Here is a 17945-nt window from a genome sequence, read left to right on the forward strand (position 1 = left end):
GAAGTTCATCTGAGAATCCAAATCAGAGGGCATTTCTGTGTCAAACAGGTATCTGCGGGTGGGTAGGGCTCCTGGCATGCAGAAAGCCCCAGATTGCAAGTAGGAGATTTTTGATATCTGCTTTGGGAAGACCAAATGCCAGGGAGGCTGGAGAGGGGCCAGGAGGAAGGAAGAGCCCTTCCCTCCCGGGGGCAGGGAGACTTTGAAGTGTGACCCTGAGCAGAGGAGGGTGGGCAGGCTGGCAGCGGAGGCAGAGGCAGTGGGTGGGCAGGAGGGGAAGGCAGGGGTCAGGGTGGGCAGGGGGTTCCCAGCCCCGGGCACAGCCGTGCTGGGAGCTGGGTGCTCTCCCAACAGGCTGCAACAAGCTGCTGGGGGAAACCGGCTGTGTTTTTAACAGCTGGTTTAACATAATGAGGGCTGAGCAGCCTCCAAAGCAGCCCCGATCACATGCCTCAGGAGAAGCAGTGGGTGAAATATCAGTTTAGGAATCAGGAGACCAGGATTTCATTCTGTCATCTACAGCTGTTTGAGGAGTGACTTGGGGCGAGAAGCTGATGTGCTTGTGCCCTGGCTTTTCTAACACCAAAAGGTGTTGCTCGCCTGGATGCCCCCCTGCAACTGCTTCTCCTCTTCCAGTGTGGTAGAACAAAAACATTAAATTGAAAATTCAATTAAAATATGGCAAGTTCAAAACTGTCAGAGGAAATTCCTTTTTCACATATGCTGATGCAAATCATGGCTAACACCAGTGACTAAGGTGAAGTGGCGTCAGTGGGAAACAGAATTAAGTGGGGTCCGTTTAGTGCCTATAAAAGTAATGAGCACACACTCACCCAGCCCTGACCCAATGTTTCTTTTGTAGTTTAAAAAATTTTAATAAAGTATTTTTTGCCTGCCTTTTCCTAAGAAAAATGTTGAAATTAATCTTTGCTCATGTAAAATGCAGTTGCCATATGACTAATGGTTATTTTTAAAGTGCTGAGAGAAATTTATGCCTGTGTGTGTCAAGAAGACAAAGAGAGGGAGTTTTTTTCTATTTGCTGTGGTAATTGTTTATGAATATAGTTGTTTTTTCCAATTATCCTTTCCAGTTTTAATATATTAGCAGCCTTGTCTCCATTTCTGTCGGTTGAGGTTTGTGTGTAAATGTAGGAATTCATGCTGTCAGATATTTCAGTGACAAAAACATGCTACATCTTAAGAATTGGGTTTTATTAATAAAATGCCATAAAACTGGGATGGGAAGATTTGTGGAAAAGATGGCACTAAAAGTTAAACAATGGTCATACAAAAAACTGTGTGGCCATTCAGATGATTTCTGGGCCTTGAAGTGAATATTTATTTCGTGTTCAAAAACAAAGGAAAAACTCTGAAAGGCCAGAACTCATGCTAATACCTGAAGGAGAAGCTAAATCCAGAGTCAGGGCTGGAGAATTTGTCCTGAGGCATAATAGTATAGCTGCATGAGCAGAGATACAGTATGGAAGGGGAGAATTAATTTCTTCTACAACAGCTACATTTTGTAATCTTGCTTGTGCAAAAACCCAGTGGAAAATAGACAAGGTGGCCAGCAGAGTCAAAAGTTATTTTCACTTGGAATGAATGAGTCTATGAGTGAAGTCCTAGTCCCCTATATGTCAGAAGTAATGATCCCACAGAATTCACTTGGACTACATTGTACTTAAAGTTTTAAGTACCTAGTGCCCAGCTGAGGCAACCACGATTGACCTCTGTATCAGGGGCAGTGTAAGTGCCAGATACTTCATCTGTGTGTGTGTGTTTAGTGTGAAAGCAGCTTTTGTTTTACAATTGCTGCTCATGCCATAGCTTGTGGGGACTGGTTTTCATTAACATACTTAAGTTTTTGTGATTTAACACTATTGCATGATCTGAGTGTTTCAAAATGTCTTGAGCAGGCTCTATCCAGAAGTTTGCCACGTGTCTCAGTGCCCTTTCCCAGGGCAGGAGTCATTTCACACTGCTGGCATGACATGATTTCCTCCAGCAGCACAGCAGGAACAAATCCTCAGTGGTTTCAGAGGCTGTGAAAATCTGCATGGTTTAGTAATCCCCTTCTTCATCCACAGAAATAAAGGGTCTCCATCTTTTTCTTCCACAAGGTTAACTGCAGTTATGCTGGGGCAGGGTATTTTAAATTTATACTATTTGGTTTTGGAGCTGGAGGCCTGTAAATGCTACTGTAAGGCTTCTGATGTTCAAACATTATTTCATGTTGGCATTTTTATTTGAAGGCCCAACCATGGCCAAGGAAAGGAAACTTCTGTACTTTTATTTTTGTGTTACATCTTCCAGCTGGAATATTTTCAAGCACAATAGAATTGAACATGAGATTTGGAGAGGGAAAGAGAGGAGAAAAGCGAGTCAGCTAGAAGAGGTGATGACTCCAGTGGGGTACTTTGCAGTTTAGTTCTCTGGGGACTGAAAAACGCTTAAACACTTTCAACCAGTGAGATGTTGCAACAGCCCAAAAGAGGAGAGAAAAATCCACGTCTGATCTAGACCAACCAGAAACTAAAAACAAGGGACACTTTGAATTCTTAGACTCTCACCACAACTGAAAACTGTGTTCAGGCCAAGGAACTGGAAAATCAGTTTCTTGGGTTAGAGAAATGCTTCCCTGAAGAGTCAGAAGCAGCTTTCCATTTTAATTGGTACAGAAACGATTGTGTTCTGAAGCAGTGATCCTAACATTTGAACCGCTGCAAAGGTTTGCAGTCAGGGCTACAAAGAGTTCAGTGAAATGCTACAGTACAACAAATTTTTCTGTGACATTTTCTTGCCATTTGGCTCAGTTAGTCTATCATTTGTCACAAAATGGAAAAATAAGATCTGTCTTCATAATGTACCAAAAAGAAATCTGACTGCAAACACAAGTCAGGAAGAGGCATAGGGACAGGAGCTGAGTGGTGTAACCCTAGATCAAGAGATGGTTTTGAGAAATCATATACTGGGGACCTCAGAATCCCCTGACCAGGAGTAATTGAATGTGGTAATTGTTAAGGAGAGCTTTGGGAAGAAATCTTGAGTAAAAATTACTTACAGTGTGCTTGTTTTAAGAGGGAAGTGTAGTAAATTTCAGGACAAATTTTTAAGTGGCAATAGCACAGGCATGGCCTATGCTGTAGGCAAAATAAATTTTCTGAACTAAATGACTTCTCTCAGTCAGCCAGGCTAAGTGTTTGTTTTTGGGGTGAAATACGTATTTCCTTCATTGCGCTTGTACAAGGATAGCTGAAGCCTGAGAGCAGGACTCTGGGGATCTGGTTGTAATGGCTGGTAATAACACCTGCCCTTTATGGGATGAGGGGTGAAGTCTGCAAATTTGCATTGCAGAATAAGGGATGAGATCAGAAAGCCCTTCTTACATGTGTCAGAGATATAGGAGATGTACTTAGTTTTACAAGAATCAAGAAAAATGGGATTTTTCTGTTAGTCTTGCACTTTTCAAGCTGATGTATCATTACTAGTCTATTTACTGTGGAAGACTTTAGGCTAAATAATGTCACAGAGAACTGCCCTGCAGCCTTCTGGATTAAAATGATAAATGTGTCAAGCATTATATTATTTTGTGCATAAATTTTAGAACAATATTTTCTTTAAAGTTACTCAGTCAATATGCTTGACTCAGGTAAAAGTAGCATGACTCCTACAGCCTGTATTTTACCAATCTTCAAACTTCTCTTTTGCATAAGAGCACCACTGCACTTTGATAACAACACATGACAAAATATAACAAAATCAAGGGAGTTTGAGGATGCTAGGCAGTCTATTCTTGTAGCACTGTGATTTTTTTCTTGCTCATGCAGAACTGCAGTCAAGTAACAGACTGATCATTTTTTTCAGGATTAAAATAATGTATGTGGAAAATTAAGGAAGAACATAATATACTTCTGTTTAAGTTTTATAGGTGCTGTGGTCATAAGATAGTTCCAGAAATTAATTCATCAGTTCTATCCTTTCTTTTTCTAATGCTCTTTGTTCATCTGATGGCCATTGGAAAGCACAACTCGCTGTGCTAGTTCATAAGGACAAGGTGGTATGTTGGGAGTGTTCTGTAACAAGGATGGGGAACTTCACAGGGATGAGCCAGAGCTTTTATATGTTCCCCCAATGCACATTTAAGTATTTTTCTGGATAATGAGCACTAGTACCTTGCATGCATATGATTCTTGAGTGCAAATATGCTTGCGAGCTCCAGCTCACATGAAATTCTCATCTGAAATTTGTTGCCTGTTTCATGGAGCTTAGGGCAAATTCTGTTCACCTGCAGGGTTTTTGCTCAGTATTGAGGTCTGAGTAGTGTTCCTTCCTTTGGCTAAATGAAATACATTTTAGAAGGCAGCTGCCTAATGCAAGAATATTTCCATCTGGGATGACTAACATGTGCCCAATGTACGTCCAGTCTCACATCCCACTCTGCAAACAAGATCCACTGATGAATTAATTATCTTCTTGCTTCAAAGGGCAGTCAAAAGATGAAAGTAAAAAACTGGACAGATTTCAAAAAATGACATTATATGAAAAATAGGTCATTCAGCCAGATTGCAAATCACAGATTTTCTAAAATGTGGAATGTCAGGCAGTCCTATTTGAAAAAATATGGCTTCTCTTGCTTGTTGCATATTTTGCTAGTAATGGAAAGAACATATTCATAAAGGAAAGACAGTGTTTTAACTCCTACTTAGGATAATGCCAACAGTATTCAACTTGTTTGGTTCAGGCTTATGCCAATATGAATACAATGCATTTGTCCTTGTTCAGTTTGTAGTTCTTTTGTAACAGTAGCAGCAAAGTTATTTTGAACAGTTGTAAATATAAAACTTATACAGTGGTTTCTGGTATTTCATAGTTGCAAATATGGAGTCTGCTTTTTGTGAAGACACTTGATTTTATTGAAAGTGTCATATCCATGGCTGATGATATAAAACCCCATATAACAACCCACTGGCTTCTCATATATCACTGACTCAGTCAATGAAATATATAATTGTGATGCTAATTAAATTGCGATTTTAAAGCTGTGTCTTTAACAAAGGGATTGTTTGTACCTACCCAGAATTAAAACCAGAGCTATCGGTCTAATTCAGTATAGCTGTCAATTCTAAAAACAATACACAGAAGCTGCAACTTCTTAGCTTCAGAGGCACAGGTCTGAGGAGGTGTCAATCCTCCACTGAAGAAGAATGCACAACATGCTGCCTGCTGTTTAATATATTGGCAGATCAGAGACCATGACTACATAAACCCCCCAAAAATGAGCTATTTAGTAATCTATTTGAGCAGTACCAGTTCTGACTTCCTAAAACTGGCAATCCAAAAAAGGCAATACAGTATTCATCTCAAGAATTGAAACCCTAAGCCAATGTCATGTGTAGTCCTCTCAGATACAATTATTTATTCTAGTATCCTAGTTTGTCTTGAATGTGCCTGGTATGTTTTTATGTGCTGTAAAAATAAATACAGTGGTTTAAAAGCCCTGGAAAGTCCAAGTAGGTATTAAATAGTCCAGCACTGCAGAAATGCAGGGTCTGATTTTCTGAGATCATCTGTGCTCTCTGTGAATGTCTGATCCAATTCAGCACATCTGGGCGTTTCTTCTGCAGCTGCCAGGGAGCTGGCTATGTATTCACAGAGCTTTCCTCTGTACCACCTATTGCGAGTGGTTGCAGTGTCCAAGGCAAAGACCAGGCACAGAGCAGGCTCATTGGAGTTAGTAGCTGGATAACATTTGAAAATTAGTATTTACACCCAGATGAAAATAAAAACAGTTTTGTAGGGAGAGGTCATACTCTTATTAGGGCAACTTCTATAGTTGGGAAAAACAGACAAGCTTTAAGACAGACAGGACCACTTCTGGTCTGGAGCAGAAGCAGAAGTGTTCAAGCTAAGAGACCAAAATGAAAACAATTGCTCTACTTTTACTTTGTTAAGCACTGTTCAGATTGGCCACCTCCTAGATCCTGGAGAGTCATCAAGCTCTGAGTTATGAAGAAAACATTTTTGATCTAGTTATCTCAGTCTGTATTAATCCCACATATGGCTCCACCAGCAGACAAACATCATTATCCAAGCATTTAATGATCATTTCCATTGAGGATTTGTTTATTTATAGGAGGCAGGGTGGCCTTAGTGGGCAGGACTCTAGGCTGAAACTCTGAAGCCCACTCTGTGTTCCCCAAGCTGCGTGATGTGCAGTGAGTGGGTCTGTCTGTCAGCTTCTGTGTGGTAAATAGACATACCAAAACTGGCCTCCTTGCAAAGTCCTTTTATATCTACAAAGGAGAAGTGTTGCATGGCAGTTATACACTTCTTCATTACTAGCTCTTTTTCATGTGGTTCCTTTAATAGACATTTGAGTTCTGATAGTGTTACACCCTGTTCTCTTCTGAGCAGGGTGCAACACTACTGCTGGTGCTGGTAGCATCTCTGTTTGCCAAATATGACCAAAAGACTCCTACTACTGTGATATGAGCAGCTAGAAAGCTGTTTCTCTAAGCTTCCTAATATTAGATATGCTCTGAAAAGGGAAAGGCTATGTATGTTCAGGAAATACACAAGTTTCTTCATCTGGAAAATTATTGCAATCTGTGTGTGCACATGTGGAAATGAATAACCATGTAGATGTTCACAGATTCTCCAGTAAATGTACAGTAAATGCTATCTTTGCTACCTTTAAATAAAACACAGGAAAATGAATGCTGAAGCATTTCCCATTATTCTTAATGTATATGTAGGTGCAGTCAAATGTACAAATGTATAACAAAAACAAATGTATGTACTATAAACATGTGTGAGGACGCATACATTGGTATTAAATAGTATGCTATATATATATATATGTATATGTATATATAATGTCATATAAACATTTAGGTTGCAAAGCCAAGCAACATTAGGTAGTCCAGAATGCAGATTTCTTGGGCATTCTTGATTAGCCCTCATCAATATGTAGGATGATACCATTTTAATTGCATGATAACATTTGGGGGCTTTTTTCCTTAACAGATTCTTGCTTCAGCCAGTCAATAAGGGAACAGTTTTTTAACATTTCTGCTTTTTATCTTCTTCTGCTGAGTGCTCTGGCCTCAGATCTCATATTAGTGCACATGATCAAAGTATTACACTGAACACGGAAAAAACATTAATCCACTTTCAAGGTTTAGTTTTGCTGTTGCTTCCTCAACAGCATCATAATATGCCACAAATCCTGATGAACATGTCTCTGCAAAACATCTATGGAGGGTGAGAATTCTATTTTTTTTTTTTTACAATATTATTGCCATCTTGCATAAGCACTTAAGCATCGGGGGAGAAAGGACAAAAATGTCAGAATGACAACTTTCACTGAAAGCTGAAAAAGGGAGCTGTGGGAGCCTTTGCATGTGTAGAATTTCCCTAAGACTTTCTCCACTCAAAGCACGGTGCCAGCTGACTTCAGCTTTCAGCACTTCTGCATTTCAGGCCCCAGGTGTCTCTTGCTGAGCACCCAGAAAATGAAGCCAACCACTCAAGAGGGAGGAAATTCCAGAATTATGTCATCATGCCTACATGTGGGGAGGGGAAAGGAGCTAATCGTGCCCAGACAATCCAAATTCTGGCATTTGCTAAGATTTTAGCATTTGACTCACAACCCTATCATTCTTTAAGCTGAGTTTCTCTGTGTATGTGTATACATTTCTCTGTAAATAAATAAGGACATCTAAACTGTGTCTAATCTCTAAAAACTCTTGCACTGCTTTCTCAGTAAAACTATTTTGATGTTTGTGCCCTTGGAAAAAGGCATGATGTTTTAATAACCTTTACTTGCTTCCATTTATCCCTACACTGCACTAGAAGCAGGAAAGGACTATAGACAAACAAATATTTGATGCCCAAAATCAGAGGGATCAAGGACTTCTAGAAACAGGGATAACTGTGCTTCACTTCAACCTGAAAACCTGATACTAAATCTCAAGTTCTAAATTTGCTACATGATCCCTATCCATTACCAAATTGCAAGTGAAACATCAAAAAGCATTGCAAAAAGCTTTAAAAATCCCAAATATTTCAGTTGAATATTGGTGTAGTTTTTGTTTGCTGCCGGAAAATTTTCTCAAACCCTTCACCTTCTGAAACTTCCCTGCACAAGCTATCAGGTTAGAAACAGGATAAAAATGGAAGCAAAATCTATATTTAAACAGCTAGTTCCAAAAGTTGGTGCTTTAGGGAATGAAAACCTTTAATGCAAGACTCACAAAACTTTTGTAGGAGCTGGTTTTATTAGTATCTACCATAATTCTGTCTGTGTGTATATATCTGTACAGCATTGTGATCCTATCTGTGTGTGCATGGTTCTTGAGGTTGGCAGAGTATTCACTCCCTGCTGCACCAGGCACTCACACTTCTCTCCTGTTCTTTGAAGCTGGGAGTGCCTTTCTTCCATGCATCCCCATCTCCCCTAGCACCACACACCAATGCCACAAGGACCTTTTTTACCCCTCCTGTGCGTGTAAAGCAGGAGAGCTCTTCTCACCAGCTCTCTGCTGACTGTGCTGGATGTTATCTGTCTTTCAGCCAGTGGACAGAGCAATGTATTTACCCTGCCAAACTGAACCACCCTGGCTTGCTCTCTAAAAGTTCGTCCTTAGTCCTTCTGTGTAGGGTATCTGGGGAAAAGTAGGCACCAAAGGGAGGCATTGTGACTACCCTACCTTTTTTTCCACCTCAGGTTCCATGGTCTGACAAATCCCTGATAAGGGAATGGCATTCATTATTAGTGCTTTAAATTCTGGAAATGCCTCTTTATCTATGCTGGATTCCTCTTCCCTTTCCAGCTTGGAAAGCACATGGTTATCCCTTCTCCCTGGTGACTGGGGAGATGAGTTTTTCCTTTTTCCCCACTGCAGTCACTAGCAGTAAGGGGAGTGATGGCAGATTTTATGCCAAGATTTCCTCATTTTACCAACAGGGAAAAGCACATCTCTCCATGCTGAGACGCCTCCTTACAGCATGTGCCTGAGACATGATCTCTAGCCAAGAGACTGCAGAATCACAGAGTCACAGAATATTCTGAGTCTGGAAGGGACCCACAAAGATCATTGAGTCCAACTCTTGAGTTAATGGCCCATATGGCAGCTAGCAACGTGTCCCCTCTGGGCTTCTGGGAGAAGTCCCAGTGTAGGCAGTGTGGTGGGAGTAGTACGGTGCCTATTACGTTATTGAAAACAAAATACAGCTGCATGTTCCTGTTGCTTGAATGCAACCTGTCAGCACCAGCATCTCACAAGAAGCCAGGACTCATTACAGCCAGCCTTCACAGCAGAAGGTGCCAGTAACCAGCCAGCTGGAGAAGGATGATATGTTTTCCCCATTAACATGGCAGGTTAGAGCAGGAAGTGTGCCTGGAGAAACACCATGACATGAGGAACTGTATGGTGACAGGAGGTTGTTCAGAAAGCCCTAGAGGAGCTGCAGTGTTCTCCTGATGGCTGAATGCCCCAGGGCCTGGACAACATGTGGTCTCTTGTGCCCTGGACCAATACAGGGCACCAGTGACGCTTGCTATGCCTTGGTGGTATGTCAAGCTCCAAAATAACTGCAAAATAATTCCTCCATAGCCCGTGGATTTACTCATCCTAATTGTTAAATACTTTTAGGAACAGCTCTATTTTCATTCCTCATAGTTCACAAAATCTAGAAAGCTGTGCGTCTTTATCCTCTCAAGAATGTGAGTGGGTTGGGTGCCAGCCCTGGGCACAGGAAAAATGGATCACATTGCTGTAACAAGCTGGTAACAAGTAATGAGGGCTAGGTAGACTCTGAAGCATTTTGGTGCATCACTGTCTTTTCAGCTCTGCTTGTATTATGTTCTGGCCTGGACAATCAGAACTCTTGTAACTCAGAGAAACATCAAGGAATGAATGGTTTGCCCTCCTGAATAAAATGAGAACATGTGAGTGTGGGGAGAGAGGGGGAGGGAGAGATGCATTTGCATAGGTCAGGAAAGGCCATTAAAACATCTGGCAGTAGTAACTGACATGTGTCAAATTTTAGTGTTCATTAAATTTGTATTAATGCAAGAATGGTTCCTAAGCTCCAAATGCCACTTTTGGTTGCTATATTCCCCCAGCTGATGGTGATGACTTTTCAGAACTGTGCCATGCTTGTTTCCTTGCTAGTGGCATCTGACCTGAGGTCAGTTTTCTGTTTAACCTATTCCTGTAGGTCAAAAGACAAATTAATCTGGTGAGAATTGAATTGGAAATGAGGTATCTGGATAGCAGGTGTCCCAGCTGTGGAATAGCTGCCAGGCTGAAAGGTATTTGTATCTGTCCTCATGCCATCCAAGGAGTCATATCCGAGGTCAGGGAGATATTCAGTTGACATCTGAGAGGGGAAGTTATGGGGAGCAGAAGTGGCAGGTGCCCTGTGTGAGCAGATTATCTTGCAGTCAGGGGGGAAATGTCTAAGAGTGTCACTCTGAGCATAAATGTATTGGGCACTTTGCCTTACCATTTTATAATTGTAAAAAAGTCAGACAATTTCCAGGCCCCTTAAGGAGGAGAATCTAACAAATCTTTTTCTTCCTTTTTTTCTTTTTTTTTAGAGGATGAAGATGATGAAGAGATGGTGGAGCCAAAAACACAGGATGACTTAGAGACAGAAAATCAAGACCAGAAGCAGGAAGTGAAAGAAGGTACTTTAAAATTAAAAGGATGATTTTGGATGTTTAAAGGATAAGATTCTGCCAGTAGCTACTCTCATAAGTAGTTTTCACTATTGAGAACACTGAAATTGAAACAGTCACCAGTTTTAATGATTCAAAACCATATGAGTAGCATGAAAGCAGAAAATTGTATCCCAGAGACCCAGCTGGTAGGCCTGAGAAGATTGTGAAAGGCATGAGGCTTGAGCTGTTTAGCAGAATGTCCTGCATGTCCTTATAATTTGAAAATGAAGTAGGGATTCTTGGATCCCAGTACTGGTACTAATTTGTCCTCTGGCTCAAGTGCCCTGCTTATGTGAAAGATTTAAAATGGGAATGCCAGGCATTCCAGAAGCTCTATAAAGTTTCTTGGTCTTCAGAGACACTTGGAGCCCATAACTGCCTGCCTGCTAGAGAGGAACAAAGCTAAACCTAGTGGTAGTCAGGAATCTTCCAACAGAAAATGATTTCACTTGAAAAATGTCTTCTGTCAAAATCAAAACATTTTGTGGGAACTGCCTCAAGGAACTTAAAAAACCCTTCTGAAGCCAGACCAGCCCTTCTGTCCATTACTCTGTATTGAGGTGCTCTGCACCGTTACAAGAGACAAAAATTCAGGTTACTACTTGCTTCTGGTGCAGACAAGGGACACTTGTTTAAGTCATGCATGTCAGCACTGATGTGGTAGATATGCTTGGTGCCTCTTCTCCTTTCCTTGGACCTGTCTTAGCTTTCAAATTAGAAGAATGGTGTGAAATTTGGTCTTCCTCATCTAGAAATGTACTAGGGTATTGGCTATGCTGGTGTGTCAATGCCTTCCATGGTCAATGGTCACTCATGTGTTGAGTAGGGAAAAAGAACTGAAATAGCAGCAGCTGTAGAGTAGAAGGAAATGGGTTTCTTCTCCAGCATTTCTTACTTTTGTATTGCCAGGACTGCTCAAAATTCTGTTTAGCCTCTTGAAAGGTAGTTTACTTCTTTGGGTAGGGTCCAAGTTTTTTCTTGCCATGGTGATCATTACCAGGATAATTCTGTGAGCTTGGTTTTCCCCAAGATAATCTCACTAGGGGAAAAATATGAAGCCATTTTACATGGAAGCCCATGAAATCTTCAACTGGGAATACAGCAGCCAATGCTTATTTCTCGTCCAGGGAAACCGGTATCTTTTCATCAGTAAGATAAGATAATCTGATACACTAGTGCCCACATTTACTATCCTCACCCACTGAAGTACCAGCTGTACTATTTTGATTATAAATTGGTTTTTCTTCCCTCTTTAGAGCATCACAGAAATCACTGATGCCATAAATCCTGTAGTGTTCATTGCTTGTTTAGGTCCTTGTGGAAATGTGGAGAGATAAAAATCCTCTTGCTCCTCATCATTCTGCTTCTTCCACTGGCCCAAATCACAGGTGCCATGGGCAGAGGGGACCAGTGCAGACAGCAGGAACAGGAGTCAGGCAAGTCTGCAAAGGCAGCACTGAGGACATGAGCAAGAAATGTGGCAACACAGAAAAACTTCATTCTTCATGGAAATTACTCTTCTTTTCAAAACTGTGAGGTCAACTTGCATATGGGCTTTTGCAGTCACTGGACCTAACACAGTGTCCCTTTCTGTTGATGGCAACAGAAAGCCATAAAAACCTCTACTAATGCACACCATGCACAAGCACTCTCCTGGGTTGCTGAATGTCCCTGTAGGATTCAACTTAGAGCTTAGCCCACACCCATTTATTCCCAAAGAATATTGATGCTAATGCTTACACATGGGGAGAAAGCACAAATTCCTGCAAGAAGAAAAAAATTAAAATAGAACACTGAACTGATTTATTTTACTTTTTTAGTGGGCCTTCAAGTTAGCCTTTTATGTACTTTGCTCGCCAGCCACCACTGCCAACAACTTTTATTTCTTTGCAGTGCTTTAGTCAGAGGGCAGCGCTCCCCTTCCCTGCCCAGCAGACCCCCAGGAGCAGTCGATCATCTGGGCTGCTTTAGCACTGGTCTCAGGCACACCAATGGTCGGCTGCAAATGCAAGGCACAGCTCATTTCAGCAGAACTGACTTTGTGAGGTGCTAACATCTGACGGGGTTCAAGGAAGAAGAAAACACGCTCATTGCCTGATAGAAAGTGAACTTGACCTGTAGTATGTGTTATGATAGATAAAATAGTGGAGTGCTGCTGACAGGCATTAATTGCTGTGAATCAGATGAAGCCATTGTCCACAAACTGACAAGGAACGGAGGCCCATTTTTTAGTGTTTGGTGTCATTCTCTCCCACTTGGCTTTAGCCCTTTTGCCTGCAAAATCCCATTTTCCTCTCTCTTGTAATCACCCTTCTCATGTTCTGAGCAACATTCAGAGTTTGAAGCCATCGTTTGTGTTTCATGGAAGTGATTAAAACCATGTTACAAGTCAAACAGGAGTTTAGAAGAACATTTCCTGTCGGTGCTGCACTCTGTGTGCCTACTCAGAATTAATAGCTTTTCTGCAAATTAGCACATAATGGGTTAAAAGCATGTTTATGTTGGCATTAAGTACTCTGGCTTCTTTTTCTCTGCAAGGCAAGACAATATTTTGCAAACTTTTTAAAGAATCTCTAATAGACATTATAGTGGCGCCATTCACACTGCTATATAGTAGTTAAGGCTGTGTCAGCACTTCCATTATGAATCCTGTTTTTCAGGGATTTATAACCCAACCGTAAAAATTTGCTCTGGGCTGAAATTTGGTTTCAGCTCAGGGAGCACATTTTTTAACAGATTAAAAAAAATCAGCATGGCCTTTTTTGAGTTATAGGAGTGTTAAGAAAAAAATCCATGGGAGAGAGAAGTGCAAGTAGGGAAAGGCAGAGAATTTTTTCATGAATATAACTCAAAAACTGGTCAGGATAAAAAATAAAGTTTGGATGTAGTCTGTTCAGTCTCCCTTTCTCCAAGCCAACAGGACAAGAGTGCTCTATTTTTATAATGGTATTTTAAGAGGAAACGGGATTTTTTTTAATGTGGTTTATAGGTAGTTCGGTTTAATTCTTCAGACATTTATTGCATGCTTAATTTCCTCATCTTCCCCCCGCACACCCCAGAGCTGCTCTGTGGGGTTTGGTGGGATTATTCAGCAGCCAGGGGTGTTTGAGGGGTCCTACCCTGGTTCTGGACATGTCCCAGCATCACTGTCTGGCATGGCACCTCTTGCAGAGCTTCACTGCCATGGAGGCGTGAAGGGCAGAGGAGCAGCTCGAGCCCCCCAAAGTGGCGTGGGAGACGAAGAACTGACTCTTGACCACTTGAAGTGTTTGAAGCCCTGGGACCACCTTGTGTTCCTTCTGTGGGGCTGCCTGTTGCCACCCATGTCTCTGGTGCCTGTTCTGTTCTCCCCATGGTTTTTGGAAGAACGAGTGTGGGACACCTGATGGTGAACGGGCTCTGCCTGTTCCCAGCCTCTCCTGAACACATAAACAAGAGACTGGTTCCAAACGGTGGCATCAAGTGGGATGGGGTTTTCCACCACCAGAGAGCTCTGGAGCTCCACCTAACGCTCCTCTTTGTGTCAGTAGAAACCACAAGAACAATGGGACGGGCTTGGTCTTAAAAGTAGGCCTCAACCTGCATTTATCGGAAGCCATGGGCATATCCACAGAAACTTGCACAAAAGACTGTGATGGGAAAGGCTGGGATCTGCAGCTCCAAAGACCTGCTGTGCCCTGCTCTTGCCCTGGCTCTGTGCATGGGGCTCAGGTGTCCACAGAGCAGGCTGGGCTGGTGGGGATGGTTTCACTCCCAACAGCTCAGGCATCAGTATTGGGAAAGCAGGACAGGTTGTGGTGAGGTTGGTCATGGCCAGAAATGCCACGGTTTCACTGCCACCAGCACCACAGTGAGCTCAGGTGTGCCTGCCCATCCTTACAGTCAGCTCAGGCGTGCTCAGGGATGGTGTCCAGCACTGCCCCTGGAGAAGCACAGGCAGTGGGAACAGCCCTGCCTGGCACAGTATCAAATCTAAGGCTCTGCAACTTGCTACTTCAGAATTTTAAAATCCCTAAATAAAGCTTGAAATCTTCTTTTTTATGTTTAGTGGTTATGCCATGAAGGGGCTTGCCAGCACAACAAAGACATGACATATATCACGCCCTGGTATGGGACACAGCAAAGCAGGATATGGCATTTGTCAAGCCTGACATGAAAGTGCAAAGCACAAGAAAAACAGGAGGATCACAAGATCACAGGCAGAAAAGGACTGAAAGCTGCTGAGAGCCACTTCACACCTTGCAGTTCTCACCCTGTGCCTTTCAGCCATCCTCCATTGTCAGCACATCGAAAGTTTACATGGATTTAAATAGATGCTGAAAGAAATAATACAGCTCTTAAAGGGGTTTTAATAATCTCCTTCTGTCTCTCATTATATCTCTGGGTTGATAACAAGGCTGCTTCCTGCTTTACTGTTTTTATTAGTCTGCCCTTTCTTTCATTCACTTTTGGTCTTTTCGTTTTTGGTTTTTTTTTTTTCTTTTTCCTTTAATGGACCTAATTTTCATTTCTCTTGTCAGGTTTTTAGAATTGCTGAGATTCCAGGAGAATCTTTGTTATATTTATTTAAATGTGGGACAGGTTTTTTTGTTTTGTTTTATTTTTTTAATGTTTTTTTTAACTCCCTTGAGAGAAGACTCAAATTCTGCTACTTCAATATTTCTAAATTTGTTCATGAACTGTTATCCCAACTATTTATGTTGTATTTACTACAAACATGCTTCTGCTGAATAAGAACAAGTCTGCAGCAATTTTATCTTTGTTCCTAAAATTCAAGAAGATGTTTTAATATAAATTTTTTGGTTTTTTCTGTTTTGCCCAAAGAAATTTATGGACAAAGAACCCGATGTGAAATATGGTATTTTTGAGGATTATGTTAAGTCACATGAAATGATAAAATATTCCTATTTTTGTAAATAAGTCTTGAGTAAATTGGTTGTTTTCACATCATGTTCAACTATTGTTTCGTATTCCAGACCTTCCTGTTCAAGCACAAGTATATATATTTTTCATTACACATACACCTCACAATTTCTTTCCCTGTGGTGCCCTCTGTGCATATATTACTCTGCACAGCAATTTAATTTTAAATGTAAATTCCATTTTGTTTTGTACAGTATTGCACATTAGCATGGACACAGGGCCTCTTTGGCAGCTGTGGGTGACACCCCAGCCCAGCCCCTTGCAGAGCAGGCTGCTGCTGCTGTGGGGTCCCATCCATGTCTCCGTAGGTTCAGGGACAGACGGGACACCCGGAGCTCCTGCCAGTCACGACTGGGTGGCTGCACCCCAGATCCTCCTGCATGAGCTGGGCAGGGCCACAGATGGGTCCAGCTCCTTCAGGTGGGGTCACAGCACAGGCACAGCAGCTCTCTAGGAAGCCGTGGTATCGAAGCAAAAGCAGACTGTGGAGTTTTCTTTGCAGGAGTTTTCATGGCACTCCAGGCAATAAGCACGTAGCTTTTAGCAGTAACATACACGCTGCACTGGGCTTTGTTCAGCACAGAAGGTTAGATGTGGTTGGTTTGGGTTTCATGCCAGGGAGAGCAGATACTTGAAGACAAATGCTGTATTCCTACAGGGAATTTCTGGAGATATTGTCACATCACATAGGTCTCTGTGACAAAACAAAACAAAACACACTTTGATCAACTACTTATGTTTCTCAGTTTTCCTTAAAGAGAGCCTGTGTTTCTTGAAAGCTGAGATCAAAGTGACTGTAGGCTCCCAGATCGGAAGAAAAATTGCAGAAAATTACATAGCTTCTTTTTATTTTATTTGAGGTAATGGACAGACAGGGAGAAGGAACAAGGAGAAAATGGGAATGTCTCTGAAAGATAAATGGTTAGAAAACCTCCATATTTGAAAGAACAAGCCTGTCTGTTTGGGTTTTTTGCTTATACTTCATGTATTTACAGTAGTTATAGCAATGTTTTACACTGGAAAAAATAATGATAACGTTCTTGTGAGAAGAGATTGCCTCAAATAAAACTTCAGAGGCAGCCGAATGAAAGAAGAAAATAAGGCTAAAATATGAAGCTTAATATTGCCAGGGGGCATCTGGTGTGTCAGTCAGATGAATGAGGTAAGCTGATTTATGCCCTAAAAACTTTAGCCAAGGTGTTCCTGATGGTTTAATAGACTGCTGGCCTCCCACAGATCATTGCTAACTGCAAGGGAGATTTTGCTGAGGTAGAACTACAATCATCTGTTTCTCCACTGCTGTGAGCACTCCACAGCTCCCAAGTTGTTTATTTTTTGCCTTTTCCTTTTCTATTGATTTTGGGTTGTATTTTCTTTGCAGTTATAGCCAGCAAATGGCCGAGTAATAAATTTATATTTCCAAGCTGTAGAGAGGATTTGATTTAGCAAATAATTTTTACCATTTGCAGCAGTTTAACACGAGTTTTCCAGTTGCCTTTGCAGTTGTGTTCTCCCTCTTTATGCCATTTTGCTGCATTGTCATGCTTGTTGTCTTTGATTCTGGGAAAGCAATGCTTTAGTGGTGACGATGGGATATTGCCTCATTACAGGCTTCCTTGCCAGATGAGTTCCCTCAGTGCCAATTACTGTTCAGCAGTGGATGCTGCAATAGGTTAGGCTGTTCTTCTTGCTAGTCTTTTCTTTCACATGCATTGCTTCTGTGTAGAGCACTCAGGGGCAAATTGTGCTCCTGCCTTGGTAATTGTCACTCTGCTATGCAGGGGGACCATATGAGGGGATGCAAATTTTCTCTGGATGTGTGGAGCTCCACAGGGACCACTAACCTGCTGGTAGGAGACATAGGGCCAAGGCCATGGGAGATCATCAAAGGCTAAAGTTTGTAACTTTCTAGCTGCTCTGTCTCCTGAGGGCCAAATTGCTGCTCCGTCTTTTGCATTTTTCCTGCCCTCTGTTTAGCTCAGGTGTAGTGCAGGGATTTTGTCTTTCAGAGCTAACGCTTTGACCACTTGAGGCAAATCATGGTGAAAGCAGCCCCTCCCAGCCACAGCACCTCTGAGAGCAGGGGTGCTGAAAACAGGGGGTACTGCAGGAGAGATGACCATGTCACTCCTCCTGCCTGCTGCTGTGCCCTTCCACCTGTTCCTGCCCTGAGGGCTGGGGGTGGCATCGTGCCCCATCCAGTTGGACATGAATCCAATGAAACACAGGAAAATCAGTTGGAGAGCAAGGGCAACATCTGCCTGATCACTGAAAGAAGCTGTGTGGCATGGCA

General features: G+C 41.9%; 1 protein-coding gene across 7 annotated transcripts in view; it reads left to right on the forward strand.

Moving 5' to 3' along the window:
• DYNC1I1 (dynein cytoplasmic 1 intermediate chain 1) overlaps window positions 1-17945 on the forward strand; it is a 187061-nt gene that overhangs the window by 92736 nt on the left and 76380 nt on the right. For all 7 annotated transcript variants that reach the window (XM_005480226.4, XM_026795232.2, XM_005480229.4 and 4 more), the window contains one exon: window positions 10607-10696. In XM_005480226.4, the coding sequence (XP_005480283.1) occupies window positions 10607-10696 (90 nt within the window). The remainder of the gene's footprint in view (window positions 1-10606; window positions 10697-17945) is intronic.

Source organism: Zonotrichia albicollis, chromosome 1, assembly GCF_047830755.1.
Source record: "Zonotrichia albicollis isolate bZonAlb1 chromosome 1, bZonAlb1.hap1, whole genome shotgun sequence".
In the NCBI taxonomy this organism is placed as follows: Eukaryota; Metazoa; Chordata; class Aves; order Passeriformes; family Passerellidae; genus Zonotrichia; species Zonotrichia albicollis.